The following is a 22,925-nucleotide window of genomic DNA, read 5'->3' as shown; positions in this document are numbered from 1 at the left end:
CAGTTTTGTGTTAGTGTGTTTGGGCAAGCAGAGGGTTCTGGAAAGTGATGCTCGGAAGGGTGAAGGTTTTCCCAAGAGTAAAAAGCTGAAAATCTCAGCCAACCTGTGAGGGGGCATTTTTTCATTTTATCAGATCTGCAAAATGTCCTTTTTGAAACAGAATTTCACGCTTTTCTCCGTTACTTCCTCTGGTTTGGGAGCTGTTGGCCTCTGAAATACTGGGCCATGCTGGGACTTGTCAATCTTAATCCTTTTTGGTCATCTGGAAGTATTTTTCACTTCCTTGAGAGAAGACTTCAGCCCTTTGTACAATATATTCAATTGCTTTATGAGTAGTGGAGAGAGCAGCTAGTCTAACCAAGGATAACAGCAGCCTTTCTTCGGGACTTTGCCCAGGACGTTATCCACCCTCCTCTTTTCTCAGTCTATTGAGAAAATTGATTTGAAGAACCTCATAATTTTGTAAGTAAGTTTTTTTGGTTGGGTTTTTTTTTTTGGTAATATGAAAAGTCCATTTCTTCAGACAAACCGCTGAGAAAAAAACTTTACTTGTTAGCATGCAGTTTTTTTCCCAGCACATTTAGTAAGTAAATCGGGAATTCATGCATAGTGTAAATTGTAAGACTACTCCTAAGCACTGCTGGATATGGGAAGATAAATGGGGAGGATGAAAAGATTAAAAAGCAACTAGGTGACCTAAAATATACACCTGGCTATTCAGCCAGAACTTGAACCAGAACCTTCTGGTGGCTGCTTTGCAACCCCTCTGTTTCCTGCAGTTCATTTTCGAAGGGAAGTGGGTATCTGGGCGGGTTTCTTGCCGCTGTTGCTAAAACGAGTTCCCTCCACAGGCTGCATTTATTTTACCCAGAGCCCTAAGCCCTGTCATCATAAAAACAGGGACACGAAGCCAAGACCCCACACACCCGCCCCCCGCGGATGGTCGGTATGGCGAGGGGCCCCCTCCGCCGCGCACGCGCCCCGCGCCGCGCCCCGCCCCCGGCGACCCAAGGGCTAACAACTCCCGGGCGCACCGGCGCGGAGCCCCTCCGCCCGTGTCGCGAGCGCTGATTGCTAGAGGCGGTCGGCGCCGCATGGAAGGCTGCCTGTGATTGGAGGAGGCGGCGGTCGGCCGGTTGCCTCGCCGTTTAAGTTGTGGCGTGGCGGTTAGGGCGGTAGTTTGGCCGTTGGGGGGTCGCCACGGCGGTGGTGCTGTGTCGTGGTGCCTGCCGCGCTGCCTCGTCCCTGGGTTGTTCGCCAGGGGCCCGCGGCGAGGCTTAGCTCGTGTTTCTGCCGGGCACCTCCGTCTCCGCCAGCCTCCCGGGGTACCCGGGCCCGCCGCCGCCGAGCCCCGCCTCGCAGCGCCTGTCCGTGCCCGCGGTGAGCCCGGCCGTTCCGCAGCGGCGCCATGAGCGTGACGGACCGCTCTGCCGGGCCCTGCCCCGGCTCCAGAAGGTAGCGTGGGGCCGCCTCCGGCCACCCCGCGGCGGGCCCTGCCCCGGCTCCCGCTCCCCCCCGGCGGCCGGGCTTAACGCCGCCGTGTGCCCCTCTCGCAGCGCTCTGCGGCTTTAGCCTTGGGCCTCTCCGTTCCTGCTGCTCTCTAGTCCGATAATAAAGCGTTCGCTTTGTGTCTCCGTTACTCGTTTCCTTCTCTTGCTCTTACTCATCTTTCCAAGTGTGGTGTTTAAGACGTTTCTGGGCGCAGCTGGTGGGAAGGTTCCTACACGAAGCGGTCCCGGCGTGGCTGATACTTGCCCGCGGCGAGTGCCAGGGCTGGAGGAGCTTGGCAGGCGGTCGTGGCTGCCACGCGTTGCGGTTGGGATCTGAGCGGCTTTGGCGAGCTGGGCCATGAAGGTCACACCTGCCAGGCCACGCTGTGTCAGGGCTCAGGCACAGGCTCCACGCTCAGTCCTGGGCTGTGTTTTTGTTAACAGATCTTCAGTAAAGAGGCTTTTTCTCTTGAATGCTGTTAGTCATGCTACCACTTAGCCTGTTTGTTAGATCAACATAAATAATGAAAATAATTCTTTCCAAGATAATTTTGCAGTCTCTGTGCAGTGCTGTTGCAAATTCGGTGCTTGTTTGAGCAGGTTAAATGTCTGAATGCAGGAAACATTGCTTAAAAGAAATACGTAATTAACATGCGTATTCTTTTATTGATTTATGTAATATAGGTGTGTTTTCCATCTAATACCTCAACCTAAGATTGAAGAACTTGGAATATTGTATTTCACTAACAGGGGTGGACAAGCGATGTGGATAAGAACATTAAATACACCCAAAAGGAAAGCATGTAGATTTCTAAATGTACACCTTAAATTATGATGGCTGGTGCATCAGCTAACATGAATTATTGTTTTTATTCAACAGTCTTTCTTTAGAAAGTGCTTTTTTTCTGGATATCAGGTAGTGATTCTGTCACGGATATGTCTTGCTGTTTTTCTTAGAGGAGCTGCTGCTTTTTTTTGCTGCACAGCAATGGACTTTGACCCCTTTGTTCTCTCCTTTTCTCCTTCTTTTCACCTTCACCCTTCCCAAATATCTTATGAGACTTTCCTTTTATAACATTTTTCTTTTTCCCTTTTCCATCAGTGGGCCCCATATCCACAGTATAGTAAGCATGCAAGCTGTTCTGTATCAAAGCTCTTGTTTCTCCTAAATGCCATGATCTCCTGTTGAACCCACAGCACAAGCTAAACTGTGTTTGGAACTGAACCTGTGTTAAAATTGAAAATCTATTTCTAACTATTTTGGAAAGTGTTCTTATTTTAATGTCTGAAGCTTACATGTCATTAGAAACTGTTTCTGTCCAGGCTGGCAACCCCCCATGTCTCATCCAGATACGCTAGTTCTCAATCACCAAGTCAGGAGGACTTCACTCCTCTCCCTTCGATCAGTGAGCGCCTGGCCTTTCTCCATCCCTCCCGGGAGCTGCTGGAATACTACCGCAAGAAGATTGCTGACTTTGATGAGGAACATGAGGATCTGATAAAAAGGCTGGAGAGATACAAAGAAACGTATGATGAGCAGGTTAGGAAAAGAGGTTTTGAATGATGATGGATTATGTATCCTTACAGAAACTTAGTATTTTTCTTCAATTGAAAACTCAGCACAGATGGTCTTGAGATTTACCAGTAATGTGGTAAGAAGAAATAAGGAGATGTCAGAGTGTGATTGTAAAAATCTAGCTGTCTGTCCTCTGTCAAAGCAAACTGAAACATGCCTCCAGGATATTCTTCTATTCTTAAGTTATTACAGTTTGGTTACATCTTCACAGTGGGTTATTTGTTTCTGGATTTTTTAAAATTAAATCCTGAGTTTAGATGTTCGGTTCCCATGTTCAACTTTTTCCCCTTGATTCTCATAGTGAAGAATGAGTGCTCTTCTCTCCAAATTGAATGGGCTTTGAGGTACAGATATAGTTTGTGTTTACTGCAATGAAATTCATAAGCTTGGCCATAGGCTATTAAGCCGTATACTACACAGCAAATAAATGTGAATTTAAAAGAAACTCCAAAATCTAAAAATCTTTGCCTTTTAAGAGGAGGAAATCTTACAGAGTATGTGTAAGATACTCAGTGCTCTGATACACCTTTCAGCATATGCTTGTCTAGTAGCCCGTCATCTTTGTAATTGTGAATAACCCTTTGGGAATAGAAAGATCATTTCTGAGGTGATTGAAATGCCTCCTTAAGTACTGGCCATGCTTGAAGCAGCCTGAAAGACCTCAGAACATACATGGCCTACAAGTTATTTTCATTCAACATATGGGGAAAAGGAGCAGGCTCCAAAAAATAGTGCCTTTGATGCTACGGGAATGGTTTTCTAAAAGGTTTGTTAGTTTTCCACACCAGGTAGAAAATCATTAATGAAACTTAGTAACTAGCCAGATTTCTCACAACTAAACCATACAGATATTTTAATGTTTATTCTTCAGTAATTAAAATAAGTGCTATTACAGAGGCTTTGCTAGGTTTTTGTTGATGTCAGACTCCCATACCTGTTGCCAGTCTGACTGTCAGTGCAGAAGTGCAACAACCACTGGAAACTGGAGACCTTAGCTTAGGCCTTATTTGGCTGTTGTGTAGTGACAGTGATTCCCAGGGCTCTGAACTCCCTGTTGAAACATTTCTTTTTTTAATAATTTTTCCAATAGTGCCCTCATCTGGTCAAATTTTGTAAGAGAATAAAATAATTCACTTGAACTAGCAGTTGTTCTATACCAGTTACAGGCGCTCAGGGCACAAGCAGTTCGAAGTTTGTAAGTGTTGCGCAATGTTCTGTATCATTTCAAGTACCTCATTCTCTCTGTTTAGCACAAATTGCAATGGGAAGTACATCAGCGAGAAGAGGAGATTGCAGAGTTGCAAAAGGCTTTGAGTGATATGCAAGTCTACCTCTTCCAGGAGAGAGAACATGTCCTTCGTCTTTACTCTGAGAATGACCGGCTGAAAATCAGGTGCTGTCTTAGATGGTGGGCTGGGTCACTGGCAGTAGCAATTGCATGCATTATGTTCTAGTTCTTATCCAGATCTGGAGTCTTCAGAGAAGCAATTATGCCATGCTTCCCATGGAGAGCTCCAATGGAGTTGTACCAATCTTGGAGGTGGAATGCAGTCTGTTGGGCTGCTAAATATGTTTACATTTATTATTCCTGCTATTCTGCTGATAGAAGGAAGAATAGAAGTTGCACATAGATTCGGTTTTGAGTTGCCAGTTTGAATGTGGAGGTTCTGGTTTAAGCAGAATGTGGTGCGTTGACCTTGGCTGGGTGCCAGGTGCCCACCAAGCTGCTCTGTCACTCTCCTCCTCAGCTAGACAGGGCTGGAAAAATACAATGAAAGGCTTCTGGGTCAAGATAAGGACAGGGAGATCACTTGCCAATTAGAGTCATGGGCAAAAACAGACTTTGGGAAATTAAATTATTACCAATCAAATCAGAGTAGAATAATGAGAAATAAAAACAAGTCTTAAAACACCTTGCACCCCACCTTTCCTTTTTTCCCAGGCTCAACTTCACTCCTGAATTTTCTGCCTCCTCCCCCTGAGCAGCACAGGGGTTGGGGAATGGGGGTTGCAGCAAGTTCATTACATGTCGTCTCTGATGCTACTTCCTCCTTGTTTTCTTCCCCTGCTGCAGTGTGGGGTCCCACCTGTGAGACATAATCTTCCATCAACTTCTCCAACATGGGTCATTTCCACAGGGTGCAGTCCTTCAGGAACAGACTGCTCCAATGTGGGTCCCCCATGGGTTCACAGGTCCTACCAGAAAACCTGCTCCAGTGTGGGCTCCTCTCTCCATGAGTCCACAGGTCCTGCCAGGAGCCTGCTCCAGCCTGGGCTTCCCACAGGGTCACAGCCTCCATTGAGCATCCAGCTGCTCTGCTGTGAGGTCCTCTATGGGCTGCAGGGGGGCAGCCTGCCTCACCATGATCTTCACCATGGGCTGCAGGGGGATGTCTGCTCCAGCACCTGGAGTACCCTACTCCTGCTTCACTCACCTTGGTGTCTGCAGTTGTTGCTCTCATGTATTCTTCTGTCTTTTCACTTCTTAAATGTTATCACAGAGATGCTACCACCATGGCTGATGGGCCCTGCCTTGGCCAGTGGCGGGTCTGTCTTGGAGCCGGCTGGCATTGGCTGTGTCAGACGCAGGGGAAACTTCTGTCATCTCACAGAAGCCACCCCTGTAGCTCCCCCCACTACCAAAACCTTGCCACGCAAACCTGATACGCAGACCTTGTACCTGACTGGCAAAACTTATTCCCTCAGCCCTAAAAACACTTAAGCTCAAATAGAAAATACAGATCAAAGTGAATAGTTTTCCCTGGCTCTGAGATAGTGTTGACAGCCACTCCTTTTTATTGCTATTTAGTTGATGAACTGGAATATAACCTGCTGTACCAGACTAGGTGCCATTGACAAAGGAGTTTCCAACCTCTTTCAGAACATTCTGGATGATAATACCAAGTTTTCTGTTAAAGTTTTAAGAACTTAAGTCAAAATGTGTGTTGGTGTGTTCTTGCATTTCTCAAGAGTGTGATGAAGTGTATCTGATACAGTCCTCAATGTAGTTTGCTTTAAAAACAACGGATGCTTATAATCTGTTCAATGAAATAGCTGAAAGGATTTGGGGTAGTTTGTAACTCTGGAATGCAAATTCTTTACCACATGTGCTATTGCTGTATCAGCTGGTGTAGTGTTGTGATATTTGAGAAGAGGAATGCTCCCTAATGCCAGCAGAAGTGGTGGTGGTGGTGTTATATCATGGTGTTCTATCAGTAATGTCTTGGGGAGTTTGTTTTTAAAGCAGTATTCTCAAGACTGCAACAGTTTGAAAAACTTGTAAGCATTAACGAGTAAATTAACGAGAAGGACTGTGTCACAATGTCTTGATGTAGTTAAAAATAGCAATGTGCTGTCCACTTTCTTTGAATTCCAGGGAGTTGGAGGATAGAAAAAAAATTCAGCATCTCCTGGCTTTAGCAGGAACAGACAAAGGAGAAGTTACGTATTTTCACAAGGAGCCTCCACATAAGGCAAGTTCCATTTTTCTGTAGAAGTCTGCTTTTGATTGTAATATGAAGATCTGTACCCCAGAGCTGACCACAGACCAAATCTGTCCTGCAAGTCAAAAATTTCTAAATGAGCTGAAAGCAGGAGGGATCTGTAGCAACATCAGGTTTTAGTATAGCTGCTGACAGGTAAGTAGGAACGAGCACACTGGAAGTAGGTCTTCTTAGCAGCTGTCACCTTGTATCTTCAAAACATACTTCCAGATCAGCCTCCTAAATTTCAAGTAGGAGGAATCTAAAGCCATCTGACAAATGGTCGTTGAGAAGTTGGAGAGAACACTGCAAAGAGAAAAAGAAAAAAAGGAAGTGCAGAAAATGCCCAGGTACAGTGTTTGAAGATCAGCTATCTCAGAGTGCCTACCTGTTAGTAAAGAATAAAGCAGCGCTGAGGTTGCTGCAGCTGAGTTTTCTGGCCAGAAGGCTGCAGAAGAGCCATCTCCTCTAGGCAATATTGTATCACATACAGTGAATAATGTTGAATTGATTACATGGCATTGCATGTGAAGTGCAGTGTAGTTGAACCTACTTAAGTCACGAATCATGAATGATTTGAACTTACAGAGACTATGATGGAATATAGGATTTATCTTAGAATAAGGTGCAGAAAAAGGCTGAAATATGCTATATTGTTTGTAGTTGCTCTGCAGTTAAAAAGCTGCTCAAGCAGTTAAAATCTTGCAGAAGCTTTAAAATTCCCTGATATAGGGTAGCTCTAAAATTAAGTCTATTATATAGCATCAACCTCAAGATAAGCATTTGGGTTATAACCTGCTCCCTCATGGCTTCCTGGTTTTAAGTGGGTTTCAGTTCAACAGTTGAGTTGTTTCAATAATTTTATTGATTAGCTTTTATCCCAGGCTTGTTCAGTAGCTTGAGTGAATGTGCTGATGAATGAAGCTTCATGTTTCTCTGTCTTGCTAAGGCAAGGAGGAATATGAAAGAAGGAAATAACATCATCTTCATCATCACCTTCCTCTTCTCCTCTCTGTCCCCAAAATGCTGCTTTTCCTGCTGAGGGTGCTGATTTTCATCCTAATGAAGCCAGCAAAGGCAGGATTACTTTCCAGTTGTTTCGGTGAAAAAAAAAAATAGAGGCAGCAATGGCAAAACTCAGCCATGATAAAGGAAACTTTTCAACACAGACACTTGTGAATGTCTTCCTTGTCTTGTGGTAGAAGTAAGGTAATGCTGTTCTTTTGGCTATCTCATTTTACTTTTTAAGATTTGTTCCTGACCATTGCAACTTTGGAGAATTCAGATGTTCAGCGCAGATACCTAATCTTGTTTCTACAGGTTACTGTTCTGCAAAGGCCAGCTAAATCCAGAGAGTCACATGATGCTTCTAGAACAGGTACCACACCAAGCTGATTAACAGCAGCTCAGCTATTGCTACTTGTTTCTCTGTGTTTGGTATACCAAAATAATTCCTTACTGTGAATGCTTTGACATACCTCCATTAAGTTCCCTGAATGTATCCATGTGTACATACATAGACATGCACTACTCCTGGATTCCTTTCAAAATCTTCCTTTCAAAATCCTTTCAAAAAAACCTTCAACTGGCTCTCATGTCCATGATCTGTTCAGGTAAGGAAGGGGTTGGTATGACCATGGAATGGCTGTTCTGGAACTATGCAGGTACCAAATGGACTGGCATCCTTAGCCACAGCCATTCCAAGGTGAGGTTCAGCCTGCCTTTATTGCAGACAGTAGTGTAGGTCTGTATGCCTACTTAATGATTTTCTCTTTTGAAAGAACTGTCTCTTCCAAATTGACTGAAATTAGCTAACAAGCTCAAAACTCATTCAACGCTTGAAGCTTGTGCAGCTGTGTCATCTACCTATTCATCATTTATCTAAGAAAATTTGTTTGCTTTCTGTATATGCTAAGAAAACTAGTAGGTTGTCTAAATGTAGTGGTGTGATAGCATGGGATAAAGGTATGCGATCACTGTATGTTCTGAAACTCTTCTTCCAGCTAGCCCTCCTAGAAGTCCTTGTCACTGTAGCAGTGGCAAGCTTTTTCCTGTTCTTGTAAGCCTGCCTGAACATACAGTATTTCATATTTGGAAAGATACCGCAGGTAGATTGCAAAAACCCTTCTACTTCTGTTAAATTTCTGCAATAGGTGTCAAGAGGAGCACTTCAAAACCAGCAGCAAAAGGAGAGAAACCAGCAAGTCCTGAGAGGTATCGGAGAGATAATCAAACACTTCTGCTTCAGGTAAAAACAATTGTTAACAAATGGACAAAATTCCTGGCTGTCCAGGAAATTATGATAGACAACTATGCTGTCTGCTTAGATAAGATGCAGACATACTGATTTTATCAGTCGCCACATCTTACTATGGATTCCCACTTTCTGTCAGTAGGCTTAGATTTAAGAACTTGGATCTGATTCTGGAAGCTTTACATAAGCATATGTTCCAGTAATGTCAACTGGAATGTGTCACCCTTAACATCGATCACACATTGTCTGTTTGTTTCCCATAATTTGATTGTGGCTATGAATTTAGATTAAGCCCACAGAAGATCTGCGGGGTTGGGTATTTTGTGGAAGTCTTTTTTGTGGAAGTCAGACACATTGTCAAAAGCAATGTGTCTGAGATGAAATAAGGCAGCTCTGGTAAGAAGCACTAGTACAATGAGATGTTCTCTTTACTAGACTTCAGTGTAAGATAAGGGTGTAGATGGCATGACAGAATGAAAGATAAAATGTACAGAATATGAACTGGGGAAGATACCAGCAGGTGTATTTAAAACATGAGGAAGAATGAGTGAAGAAAAGCAAATTAAAGAACACACTTAGGCAACAGATAGATGTGTTTTGGTTTGTTGGGGTGTTTTGGGTTTTTTTCCTTCAAGGGCAGTGGTGACTGACGTAGTGGCCAGTTAGCTAACAACATTTTTTCTGGAGCAAAAGTCATACAAAATTGTCATAAAAATAAGCAATCTAAATACATGCCTATTTTTTTCAGATAGTTTCTTACACACAGGCTGGATGCGCATTTTTCAATTACTTGTTCCAGTCTGTCTCACTGACTCTGTGCCCTAGATCAAGATTATTTGCATCCCTCTCCTTCGTTCATTATCTAGCTTACATTTAGTAATTGATTCCAATTGAGTAATGTCTTTTGTTCAAGATTGGTGGACCAGCTGCCTTCCTAGAATTTAGGTATTTTTATATCACCATTTCACTGGAAGGTGGTGGTATAGGGACAAAACCATCTCCGCATATTGCACCGGTTATGTCATATCCTGTGTGGAATTTAAATCTTTCCAATATCTTCAATCTATTGTTGGTGCTTTTAGTATGCCTGTCTTGCCTGTAGTGTGTTTTTTCTTATTAAAATATTTTAGTTATTTGAAATATTTATCATTAAAACAAAAATTAAAATTTGAGAAATTAGAGCTCTCTAAGAGCTGCATTCCACTGGGTGAGTGTAGAGACTTGAGTACACGTAACCCTGCGATCGGGCACAGTTCTGTGACCATCTGCACAGGTCAAGGACACTCATCCTACCTGCTCCCCAAGGCGGAATGGTGGGCACCCATCTGAGAGCAAAGGCTGCAGCTCTGGCTGGGGGCTTGGCACCATCTGCCCCAGTGGTGGCCGATGCCTCCACCCAGACGGAGCTGCTGAAGGGAGAGGCCGCAGTGCAGACCTCAGGCTGTGGGAAGTGCCAAGACTTTTGGGCAGGGACAGGCAGCAGACCTGCCTGCAAAAGGTGTGCCCAGGTGGAGGACCTCCTGCAGCAGGTGGCTGAGGCAGTGAGAGGACTGCATAACATCAGGGAGACTGAGAAGGAATTAGTGCGTTCCAAGCACAGTCTGCAGTGGACTCGCAGCCCATGGCCAAACAGCTAAAATCTTGCCCAACGGCACACACAGAAGGGAGGAGGGCCAGTAATGCAGAAGAATGGACCTGCAAGAGGAAGAGACTTCCCCCAAAGCCTGAGGCGGCCTTGCAGAACTGCTGTGCCACTCTGCAGACTGAAGAGGAAAGACCCATCACATCAGGAGAGACACCGAAGCTGAGTAAGGCAGCCTGATCTGCTCCCTGTGTAACAACCAGCACGACTAAGAAAAGGTGATGGGTGACAGTAGTAGGCGACTTCTGAGAGGTACAGCAGCACCCCTTTGCCAACCTGACGTGCTCTCTGGAGAGGTGTGCTGTTTACCGGGAGCTCATATCAGGGGTGTCACCAAGAGACTACCAATCCTTGTACAGTACACTGACTGTTACCTGCTGGTGGTGTTTTCATGTGGGCACCAGTGATACAGCCAAGAGCAGTCTGAGGTGTATCAAGAAGGATTACAGAACCCTGGGAGCAGTAGTAAGGGACTCTGGAGTGCAGGTGTATTTTCCATCAGTCCTCCCAGTTAAAGGAAGGGGGATTGAAAGGTCTGGTCAAATCTGGCAAATCAAGAAATAGTTACAGGGCTGGTACCGCAGCCAGGGGTTCGGCTACTTAGACCATGGGAGTCACTTTGAGAAACCTGGTCTACCAGGGCCTGATGGGGTCTGTCTGTCAGAAAAGGGGAGGAGCATCTTTGGTCATGGGCTTGCCAAGCTGGTGAAGAGGGCTTTAAATGAATTGCCAGGGGAAGGGTACCTCAGTCCATCCACTCCTACCAGTCTGATGCCAGTGCCAGCAAGAGCTGCCCAGAGCCTGGAGAGGGATCGCAGGTCAGCAGGAGAGCACTTGAAGAGCAGGACAGAGAAGTTCCAGCTACTCTAACCAGTAAGTCAGGTTCACTGGGGGCCCAACTTAAATTCCTTCATGCAAATGCATAAAGGCATGAGGAATAAACAAAAGGAGCTTTGTGCGCACACCTGCAGGGCTTTGATCTTGCTGGCATCGTGGAGATGCGGTGGGATGGCTGCAATGGCTGGAGTGTTGGAATGGAATGATACGGGCTCTTGAGAAAGGACAGGCAGGGGAGATGAGGAGGGAGTGTCATCCTCTATGTCAGTGACCAGCTGGAGTGCATGGGGCCCTGCCTGGGGATGGATGAGGAGCTGACAGCTTATGGGTCAGGATTAAAGGGAAGGCAGGGACAGATGACATTATAGTGGGGGTCTTCTACAGGCCAGCAATCAGGAAGACCGAGCAGGTGAGACCCTTGATAAGCAGATGGGAGCAGCCTCAAGGTCACAGGCCCTGGTCCTCATGGGAGACTTCAACCACCCTGATATCTGCTGGAGGGGCACACAGCTGGGCATAAGCAATCCAGGAGACTCCTGGATTGCATTCACAACTTCCTTCTCCAAGTGATAGAGGAGCCAATGAGGAGAGGTGCTGTGCTGGATGTTGTTCTCACCAACAAGGAGGGGCTGGTGGAGAATGTGATGCTCAAGGGCAGCCTTGGCTGCAGTGACTAAGAAATGCTGAAGTTTAAGATCCTTAGGGCAGTGAGAAGGGCACGCAGCAAGGTCACTGCCCTGGCCTTCAGGAGAGCTGACTTTGGCTTCTTGAGGGATCTGCTTGGTAGAGTACCATGGGATAAAGCCATGGAGGGAAGAGGGGCCCAAGAACGCTGGTTAATATTCAAGTATCACCTCCTCCAAGCTCAGGAGTGATGTGTCCCAACAAAGAGGAATTCAGGCAAAAGTGCCAGGAGGCATGCATGGATGAACAAGGAGCTCCTGTAGAGAAAGAAACCTGTAGAGGGTGGATGCTGGGACAGGTAGCCTGGGAGGAATACAGAGAAATTGTCTGAGCAGCCAGGGAGCAGGTAAGGAGAGCTAAAGCCCTGATAGAATTAAATCTGGCTGGGGACATCAAGGGCAACAAGAAAAGCTTCTATAGGTACATCAGTGATAAAAGGAAAGCTAGGGAAAATGGTGGCCCTTTCTGGAAGGAAACAGGAGACCTGGTTACCTGGGATATTCAGAAGGCTGGGGCACTCAGTGTTTTTGTCTTGGTGTTTACTGACAGGTGCTGCAGCCACATTGTCCAAATTGCAGAAAGCAAAGGCAGGGACTGGGAGAATGAAAAACTTCTCGCTGTAGGAGGAGATCAGGTTTGAGAACATCTAAGGAACCTGAAGGTGCACAAGTCCATGGGGCCTGAAGAAATGTGTCTGTGGGGCCCTAAGGGAACTGGCGGATGATGTGGCTAAGCCACTATCCATCGTATTCGAGAAGTTGTGGCAGTCCGGTGAAGTTCCTGCTGACTGGAAAAGGGGAAGCATAACCCCCATTTTTAAAAAGGGAAATAAGGAAGACCCAGGGAGCTACAGGCCAGTCAGTCTCACCTTGTGCCCAGCAAGATAATGGACCAGATTCTCCTGGAAACTATGAGAAGGCACATGGAAAATAAGGAGGTGATTGGTAACAGCCAGCTTGGCTTCACTAAGGGCAAATCGTGCCTGACAAATTTGGTGGCCTTCTACGATGGGATTACAGCATTGGTGGCTAAGGGAAGAGCAACTGACATCATCTACCTGGACTTGTGCAAAGCATTTGACACTGTCCCACGTGACTTTTTTATTTCTAAACTGGAGAGACATGGATTTGATGGACGGACCACTCAGTGGATAAGGAATTGGCTGGGTGGTCACAAGAGTTGTGGTCAATGGCTCAACATCCAAGTGGAGACCAGCGATGAGTGATGTTCTTGAGGGGTTGGTATTGGGACTGGTGTTGTTTAACATCTTTGTCAGCGACATGGACAGTGGGATTGAGTGCACCCTCAGCAAGTTTGCTGACAACACACTGGAGAGAAGAGGTGCCATCCAGAGGGACCTTGACAGGCTTGAGCGGTGGGCCTGTGTGAACCTCATGAAGTTCAGCAAGGCCAAGTGTAAGGTTCTGCACATGCAGAATCCCAAGCACAAATACAGGCTGCATGGAGAATGGATTGAGAGCAGCCCTGAGGAGAAAGACTTGGGGGTATTAGTTGATGAGAAGCTCGGTATAACCCAGCGATGTGCACTTGGAGCCCAGAAGCCGACCATTTCTTGGGCTGCGTCAAAAGAAGCATGACCAGCAGGTCAAGGGAGGTGATTCTCCCCTGCTGCTCTGCTCTGGTGAGACCCCACCTGGAGCACTGTGTTCAGCTCTGGGGCCTTCAACATAGGAAGGATGTGGACCTGTTGGAGCAAGTGCAGAGGAGGGCCACAAAAATGATCAGAGGGCTGGAGCACCTCTCCTGAGAAGACAGACTGAGAGAGTTGGAGTAGTTCCACCTGGAGAAGAGAAGGCTCTGAGAAGACCTTATAGCAGCTTTCCAGTACCTAAAGGGGGCCAAGAAGAAAGCTGGGGAGGGACGTTTTACGAGGGCATGTAGTGATGGGACAAGAGAATAATGGCTTTAAGCTGAAAGAGTGTAGATTTAATTAGCTATAAGCAAGAAAGTCTTTACTGTGAGAGCAGTGAGCCACTGAAACGGGATGCCCAGAGAAGCTGTGGATGCCCCATCCCTGGAAGTGCTCAAGGCCAGGCTGGATGGGGCATTGAGCAACCTGGTCTAGTGGAAGGTGTCTCTGCCCATGGCAGGGAGGCTGGAACTAGATGATCTTTATGGTCCCTTTGAACTCAAACCATTCCATGATTCTATACTTCTGTGATTATAGAGACTTTGATCTGAATCTTAGAATTTAAGAGACTTGCAAGGATAGGAGCAGAGCTGCTGTGAGGTCTTATTCAGTAATGTCTTTGTTTGCTTTTTCAGGTGGAAGCCCTGCAAGCTCAGATAGAAGAACAGACACGATTATCCAAGGAACAGGTTGAGGCACTACTAGAGGACAGGCGGATTCACATGGAGGAAGCCCAGGTCCAGCATCAGAGGGACCAGGAAAAGATCAAAACTATAACAGATAAGTGAGTGTGAGAGAAGGACCATGATGTAGTCATGAGATGGGAAGACAGGGGAATAATATGCAGCTGTCTGTCTGGTAGTGTGTACGGAAGAAAATTAATGGATTAATCTACATATTAAAAGTTCTATTTCACATTGGAAGAATATCACTTATTTCATTAGATGAGAGGAGCTAAACTTTTTAGGAAAGCACCTATCTTTATCTTCCATGCTTCTTCCAACTTGTAGTGGTGACTGAAGAAATTAAGGTAAAAACTAGGAAATAAGTTAATTAACTCCACTGGGATCCCTTTTTACAGACTCCATAAGACCCAAAATCTCTTATATGAGAGTACCCGTGACTTTCTCCAGCTCAAGTTTGATGCACGAGCCAATGAGAAAGCATGGATGGCAGAGAAGGACGGTCTGTTGAGGAAACTTGACAAAGATCTGGAGCCAGGAAGGGAAAAGAAGCAGAGAGATACCAAGAAGATGCTTCGCGCAGATGATGGAGCTTGGAAACGCCACAGCAGAGAAATAAAGGTAATTTTTTTGTCATAAGTAGAGGCTCTTTACAGTTTTTGTCTAGAAAATTGCAAGCATCTTCATTTTGCCAGGATAGGCAGTAGCTAGTACCTGTTTCATAGCTGTACTGGCTCACCATGTTATGTTGGGTTTGGCACTAGTGTAGAAAAAAACCCTCCTGCCTCAAAATCAACATTGCTTTCAAGTTTCAGATAAAATGTGTAGTTAGGATTTATGGTAGCACTTCACTGTCAAGTTTCTTTTATGCCTAAAATAGACCCCTACTTCTGCAAGGCACGTGATGTGTGGGCCAACAGTTCTTAACCTGCTTGTTGCACATGACTTTCTTTGAGTGTAAATGCTCTCAGCTCATCGACTTAGAATGGTGTCTGTATCTTCCTTGCTGCTGTCAGGCGAAAGTAAGTCCTTTCAATTGGTGTCCCCCCAGCTCTTCGATAGTAGTTAAGATTTTTATTCCGCTTCTAGCATGCTTTCGGTGAGAATTTGGGAGATCTTAAGTGGGTAAACAGGCAATAAGGAATTGGACAGTAAACCAGCAATAGGGAATTGGTTTTGTCTACCACTGAATGCAGATGCTTCTGAAAAGCAGTATTGGGCAAGCAGCTGTGAAAAGAAAAATCACAGCAGTAGCTGAATATTATTTTTAAGGGGAAGAGCTAATTCTTTAACTGATGATGAGCAGTCATACAGAACTGATAACCTAAGTAAAATGTTTTAGTAATGGAAGTCGTGTTGGAATATTGTCCTTACTAATTTCATTAGCTGTAGTTCCAGTTGTTATTTTTTACTTGCCTGTTATATTGTCAGTCTTATCACACTTCCTTTTCCAGAGCAGGGGAAATTTTCGGAGCACTTGCTTTTGGGTTGATTCTTTCTGTTCCTCCTATGTCCTAGTCACTACAAGAACAGCTAATACAGGAACAGCGCCTATCAAACATGTATAGAGAGCAGTGTATAACCCTGGAAGGTGAGCTGGCTAGGATTCGTGAGGAGGGAGATGTTGGCAGAGAACTCTTCAAGGTAATTAATCTGTAATCATCTGGTAGCAATGTGATGGTCTTGCAGCCTTTGTTTTGTATACCCTATTGAGTTTTCATCTCCGTAGGAACGCTCAGAAAAGATGGGGAAGCGCCTGAAGCTGATGATGCAGCGATATGAGGCCTTGGAAAAACGTCGTCGTATGGAAGTGGAAGGCTACATGAATGACATTAAACAGCTTCGGCAGAAGCTGAAAGATGTAGAGAACCAGCTTTTTAAGGTAAGAGCCAAGCATTTCCAAGGCAGACTATTATGGGCTTACTCTACAGAGGTGTATTCTCAGTATTTAAATGCAATCTTTCCCTAAAGTTAAGGAAAGAATTTATTTGCTAAATGCTCCTTTAGATACTAATATTTGACAAAACGTGCCCTCTTACATACTTTATGAAGCCAAAGATTTGTCTTTGATAATCAGTCAGGCATCAAGCTTGCCAGGAACTGTCCTGTATATATTAGCTGTGTATTTTTGTTGCAACTAAGTTCATAGCTGATACTGTAGCTCACTTAGCTGTGTCAAAATTGCAAGGCAGTAGTTAGTTTCAGAAGTATATCCAGCAAAGTAAATGATGGTTCGTTTTCTTTCTAGGGGTCATAGTGTTTGGCTTTGTTCCAGTAAGAGGTAGATCATTGACTTGAGTATTGTGAATATTCTGTTTATTCCTTCATTAATCTCTCATTTGTACCTCTGCAAAAACCACTGCAGAAAAACTGGCTGGAAGCTGAAGCCGTGTACTCTGGGGTAGCTTCCAGCTGTGTAAATGAGCATCAGAAACAGCTTAGAGAAGCCACAGCCTTGATGTCACTTGCATTTAGGATGAGATACTTATATCTTAGACATGCTTGAGAGGATGATCTTAGGCATAGCTTTTGTCCAACTGACTCTTTCTCAGTAGTCTGGCAGTACCACCAATTCACTTGTTTTCTGTACTTTTGGAACACAGTTCAGTTTACTTGGAGTAACGCATTTGTCTTCACTAAAGGCTTCTCTTTGTTTTGTTTTTGGGTTTTGGCTGTGGGTTTTGAAACTTCATTCTTCAAGTACTAATCATCATATTTGAATGGGGGGAAAATTGCCTATGATACCTTTACCACTACAGGCTTGTATATTTTGTATCTGTGAATGTGCTCTTAATTGTACTCTGAATTTCTTTATGCTTTTAACCACAAGAGGGCAGAGGAAGAAAACACTTGCTAGAAGTCTCCGGAGTGATCTTTCAATCCTCATCATTTGAAGTGAAAATGACTACAGATGACTAGGTTTTCTGATTTGCATATTAAAATCTTTGAACAAGAACTAAATGATGACAATGAGACACCCTAAAGAATCGAGAGAAAAGAGGGCTTTGAGAGCAGCTTCCAAGGCTGTGCTGCTCTGCCATTGACTGGGCTGGCATGCTATCCAGTTCCAGGGTGACAGGAGATGGCAGCCCTGGCTAGCTTGCCATCAGGAATTGTGATTATCCAGCAGCCTTTGTTCAGTTCGATATGGGCCATATGGCATGGCCTGAGACTACACGTTGCACTTGAACTGCTTTTGAATCATTTGCAGTTCAGAAGGCAGCAGGTTGGCCACAGCAGTTGGACCACCTCTACCTCTAGTAGCAAAAGATGACAATATGTCATCATCGGAGGTGAGGTATTTGGAAGCAGGTAAAAGTTAGTTGATAAGTATTTTAACTTGCCTTTTTTTGTTGTGGGTCTCTAAATAATACAAGACTTAGAAAGGAGTCAACAGGTTATGGGTAAACTTGATTATATTGTGTCCAGATTTCTTCCTCGCCAGTAATATAACACCGTAATGTATGCAAGCTTTGTTCTTGATTTTTGGTTCTGGAGTACCTTTCTATTGGTGATATGTATTAGCTTAAGCATCCTCTTTGCTAGCTACAAAGGGGTCTCCTTTAGAGTTCTCTCCCTCATATCCTCATCGTAATACTCTCTAAATTGTATTCTGTACAGCTTTGTTTTTCTTCATCTGTGTTTCTTTTCCTTTTTAGGTGACTCTGAATATTGGACCAGACCAGGATCTTGCAATTCTACATGAGGTCTGCCAAGGAAACAGACTAACCCATAAAATTCAAGGAGAACTAAAAAACTTAAAAGCAAAAATATATGGCTTAGAGAATGAACTACGGGTCTGCTGAAGCTGGCGTATTAGCTGGTATTCTAGTTTTAGGAATGATACATTGCTAGGCTTGAATAGTCATGTGCAAGAACAGGTCCTGCCTGTTTCTTGGCATCCAGTGACAAAAGGCTTGAGGAAATCTGCAGTTAATGTCACAGCATTGTACATGAGCTGATCCTAATGTGCCAGATTATATTGCTGTTTCAGCTGGAAGATGGCATCTGATAAGACCAGCATAAACAGTACATGATGACCAATATATCAGGAATATGCTTATGACTTCATCTTACCTTCAAATGTGTGGTAGGGGTCAGTGTATACTGCCCTTCACCTTTATTTGGAGCGTACTATAAACCACATATATGGTTGTAATGAAACTAATCACAGAAGGATCTAGTTCAAGATCTGAATTGCTTGACTGACCTTTTCCTATGTGAGAAGCAGCTTTTAAAATGGTTTTAATGATTGCTATTTTAGTGCTTAGGCACTTCAGGATGTAACTGGAAATTTTCTTTGAAAAAGATTGCATATAGAAAGTATAGACTAAAGTGTTATTACTTCTGATTCTCCCCTTGACAGTATAATTATTTTTAAATGGCTACCATTTACTTGGTTCTAACCTAATTGGGACAAACCTGGCAGATCTAATACAGTGGGAACAGATAACCTGTTCTAGAACTCATCTGTGAGAACCAGCAACATCTACACTTGTTTTGAATGTTTACGGGGGAGAGAAATACCACACTATCTAGTGTCATCTTCTTGTCCCCTTTCTCCCAGTTTATCTTAACACACAGAGTAAGCCCATAATAAAAGCTATCTAGCATCTTCCTTAACCACCATATTCTCTATCTTTGTAGCTTTAAACAATGTCATGGTTATGTTCCAACAAACCATGGTCAACTTTTGCTACAGCAGTTTTTGCTACTGAACTGTAACTAAAATAGGGGTGGAAGAGCAGGTGCCTAGTGGCTCTGTGAGAAATATAACTCTGGCTATATGGTGATTATCTTCATACCAGATATCAGGACATGACAATTCTAGGAAACAGATGAAATCATAAAAAAGGTTACAACATGGCTTCACCCCGGTTTGTGATTGTAGGTATTTGTGCTTTTAATGTAGCATCAGCAAATCATGTCCACCTTGTAGACTGAGAGCAGATCTGTGTTGGGAAAGGGATTTCAGTGCCTCTGTTTCCTACTGTACCTTTCCTACCTTGTTAGACATGACAAAAGTGGAATAATACTTTTCTGAAGTATATACCTAGAGGCTTCCAGCACTTCCTTTCCTGTTGAAAAGAACTTAGTGCATGAAAGCAGGCAGTTTCTTTTGGACGTGGTAGTGGCCATGGAGTTCCTCGTTCAGAGTTTGGGAGGGGGAGATACGCAAACGACGGTTTTGTGCTGTCAAGGTTTGGAGAAAGAATTGGCTTTATTCCACTAGCTAAAGCAATGCAGGAGAAGAAATTCCCTTAAGAAGTCCATGCCCACTTCAGTTATGTATCCTTTTTGTGACAAGCTTGCTGTCCTTTATGGTCCTGTACTGTGGCTTTTATTTTATTTGTATTCTTGAGGTCAAATTCATCACAAACAGGCTTTGGTGGGGGTGGCTGACAGTCTGTACCTAGACACTCAACTACTACTACAGCTTACAAGAGGCTATTTTAAAGTACGTTGCACTGATTAGTTTAGCTGAAAATGCTGAACTGCTCAGAAACTGATGAACAACTTTGGTGCTGATGCTACATGGACAGTTGAGGAAGGTTATTAAATAATACTATCCTTCATTTAGTCTCACTCTTTCTTAGTTGACTAGTACTTTCTCAGGTAAGTCTAGCTAATTAAAGTGAGTTTGTATTTGAAATAACATGCTGCTGGTTTGAAGATGAGATATCAAAGTTATCACAGGTCCTGGGAGACTACTTCTGAAAACTGCTACATAATGAGGTAATAGCCACTTATTCAGTGGGATCCATCTACTTAAATTCAGCTGATGGGAAGCTAGCAAAAAGATCTCTTGAACCTATATCAATAAATGGGTTTCTGTTTATTTTCGACTTTTCTGAGCTAAAGAATTGCCTATGAAAATTACACTTTCCTCACCTGAAAGCCATGAAGCATGTCTGGATAAAGCCTATAGGCTTTGATAATCAGGTTTGTAAGATTGGGAGGAAGTATTGGGGGAAGAAGGATGTAAAATGTTGAATTTCCTGTCTTCCTTACCGGTGTTCTTTATTACATGAAAGACTGAACACAATAAAATGACAGCATTCCTAATTTATCTGCTGGCGTGTCAAAATCAAAGTGCAGCTTGAAATTTATTCTTGATTTGTCACTAGGCTATGAACACTTCCTATTCAAGGGAGTAGTGGTGGAGAAATGATGGTAATACTGATCTGAAAATCCATTTTCTTTGGAAGCTTGAATATTTGTCCAAGGGCAAGAAATGCCAAGTATTGTACATGTTCTTTCTGTGTGATATCATGTGATCATGTGAAATGTTGCTTTATGTTGCCAAATAAAATGTGGACCTTCAAGCCAAGAACTGCTTTAGAAAGCCAAGTGCTTTCTACCACTGACAACTACCCTTTAAGATGTCAGTAAAGAATTACTGGCATTTCCAAAAGGGTTTCCTGGGAAAGGTTCCAAGACCTATATTGGTCAATTTTCTTCCACAGTTTTTGTGGAGAAAACAAGAAATGGCATTTACTCCAAAGACTGACTAGCTTTTTTTGCTAATTTAAGTTAGTAGTGTATCATTTCAATACAACTAAATGCCAGGTTATGTATGTAGGAGCACAGAATTTGCAAGATCTCCAGGGTGACTAATTCTAGGAATACAGAGACTGTCCTACAGAGGATTAAAGGTTAGAACTGGACAAAAGTTCTTATTGTGAGCCAAGGTACTAACGTGTTTCTTGTGTAAACAGGAGAAAAATGAGCAGTAGAATAAACTTTATTGTTGTGTAGCCTTATTTAGGTAAGGAAGGGAGTGCATGCATTTCAGAAGGGATGTTGAAATACTGGGTAAGGCATGGAACCACAGCAGAAAAGGTTGTGCAAGCACTCGTATTGTAATACATTAAGAAGACTGATTAATATACATGTATTTTGAAGATGAAAAACTACCGAAGGTCTTCTATCCCAGCAAAGTCTTAGCAAGAACCAGTAGCCTGAACCTGAAGTTGATAAAAAGAAGGACACATTTTTAACAGGAAGATTGTGCCTTTTTTTCCTCATTATAACAAATTATTTGTGGGGTAACAAATTTTCCATCTCTACCTTCAAATCAAAAAATGATTGCACCTCTGGAGAAGGGGGCTTGTTTTAATAAGTTACTGAGTTTGACACGTTAGAAATTAATGAAATATAATGACATGAGTGAACAGGAAATCATTTAATAGTTCCTTCTGGCTTTAAACCTATGATTTAATTAGATGCAATATTTGTAGGGGTTTTTCAGCACTCGTGCAGTTGCCTTAATTATAGGAATGTATGCTATGTCAGCTCACCCTACACAGCAAGGTTACACAAGGTAAGAAACCCAAGAAAAAACAAAAAAAATCCCTCGTGATCTTCCTATACCACAACTTGCAGTAATTCCCAAATTGATAAGACGCTGTGACTCCACTTAGAAAGGTGGAATAACAGTAGCCACAGTTCTGATAGCTGTCAGAATAAATGTGAATAATAGTATATTATATACTTGTATGCAATAGCTTATGTAAGTTGTATCAATTCAGAAACACACACATTTTACCAGTATGGATGGACTCTGTGGGCAGCCTAATAATATTCTGGAATTGTAATGTCTGGGTGTGTAGGCCAAGAAGTAATTATCTGTTAATCAGATACTTTTTTGAGACTAGCTGGGAGCAACATTCCTGTGTATACTTTGTTCTGGAAGATCAGTTCATATTTATGAAAAGCAATGTCATTTAGATTTTTAATTACAGTGCTCAAACATCTTTAATACTACTACACCATGAATGTATTTGTGCCTCCTCAGTCAAAATCCTAATAAAGATGTCTCATTTGTCCCCATGCAAAGTGGCATCAAAGGTCATTTGTATCTAAGGAACTTAGGAGCTTTCTTCCTAATTTATCCACAATGTTTTGCATTTATCTTCCCAAGTTGCTTTGAATTGTAAGAAATGTCCCCTTTACTCCCTAAACAGTTATTCTTAAATGTGCAAGTCTAGCTGTAGAAGTATACACATTTTTTAGCATGTGGACTGGGATTATGTACCAAAACGTGCTTAGATACAGTGCAGAAGGCGAGAGAGGTGAAAGCTGTGATGATTCCTTTTGGTTGCTGTATTCATAGGACTTAGGCACAAAGAACAAAAAGTTGGTTTTGATTCTGATGCTCCATCAAAAGTTTTAGGACTTTTTCTGAAACAGGCTGTTCCTGGAGTATTTGAGAAGAGTGGGGTGGACTTTGGATATTTCCCATTTAGCACCAAATGAACTGTTTGGAGAAAGGGTATCTCTGAATATGAGTTAGAGTGGCAGCCCTTCAAGTAAGCTCCAAAAATACAGTTTTATAAACAGAGCCCTCAGTGCGGTTGACTATTCACTTACACTACATTGCATGTTTTAAGACTTGCGATGCCATTGGATTGGGGACAGGTTGCAAATGTGTAAATATGGATTATTTCTTTTTACTTCAGAAAACCTAGAGAGGCCTTCAGCCCAGAAGTGTTTCAATGTTAAGACAATGATTAACTAGGCAGGCATGAAGGGTTTCATTGTTGAAATGAGTTTGATCTGAATGAGGCACTCTGGATTTACCCTAGTGGAGGACGTCCAGGATGTGCTGGATTCTCCTGTATTG

At 43.3% G+C, this 22,925-nt stretch overlaps 1 protein-coding gene and 1 long non-coding RNA gene across 3 annotated transcripts; one reads left to right on the top strand and one right to left on the bottom strand.

Annotated features, from left to right (window-relative positions):
- Nucleotides 1-1,069: 1,069 nt before the first annotated feature.
- CCDC77 (coiled-coil domain containing 77) lies at nt 1,070-22,138 on the top strand. 2 transcript variants are annotated; one of them, XM_040595621.1, is made up of 12 exons: nt 1,070-1,455; nt 1,677-1,760; nt 2,814-3,030; nt 4,317-4,459; nt 6,443-6,539; nt 7,869-7,926; nt 8,702-8,796; nt 14,252-14,400; nt 14,698-14,920; nt 15,818-15,943; nt 16,029-16,181; nt 17,959-22,138. In XM_040595621.1, exons 1-12 carry the CDS (start codon nt 1,409-1,411, stop codon nt 18,103-18,105), a joined length of 1,539 nt encoding a protein of 512 aa, XP_040451555.1. In that variant the 5' UTR covers nt 1,070-1,408; the 3' UTR covers nt 18,106-22,138. The 2 variants fall into 2 exon arrangements, with proteins under 2 accessions (XP_040451555.1, XP_040451556.1); XM_040595622.1 differs by lacking the exon at nt 1,677-1,760 and having other exon boundaries at nt 1,073-1,455.
- On the bottom strand, nt 6,550-7,728 carry LOC121088940. Its single transcript, XR_005828085.1, has 2 exons — nt 7,131-7,728; nt 6,550-7,097 (listed from the first exon to the last, which is right to left on the bottom strand). It is a non-coding gene; the product is annotated as an uncharacterized LOC121088940 (long non-coding RNA).
- Nucleotides 22,139-22,925: the final 787 nt, after the last annotated feature.

Source organism: Falco naumanni, chromosome 5 (assembly GCF_017639655.2).
Source record: "Falco naumanni isolate bFalNau1 chromosome 5, bFalNau1.pat, whole genome shotgun sequence".
In the NCBI taxonomy this organism is placed as follows: domain Eukaryota; kingdom Metazoa; phylum Chordata; class Aves; order Falconiformes; family Falconidae; genus Falco; species Falco naumanni.
This window is presented reverse-complemented; position numbering and strand designations above follow the sequence as displayed.

Coding starts and splice junctions, on each gene's coding strand:
- CCDC77 (XM_040595621.1), top strand. CDS start 1,409: ATGAGCGTGACGGACCGCTCTGCCGGGCCCTGCCCCGGCTCCAGAAG. Junction 7,927..8,701: donor ACATGATGCTTCTAGAACAG/GTACCACACCAA, acceptor TTTCTGCAATAG/GTGTCAAGAGGAGCACTTCA. Junction 16,182..17,958: donor TAGAGAACCAGCTTTTTAAG/GTAAGAGCCAAG, acceptor TTTCCTTTTTAG/GTGACTCTGAATATTGGACC.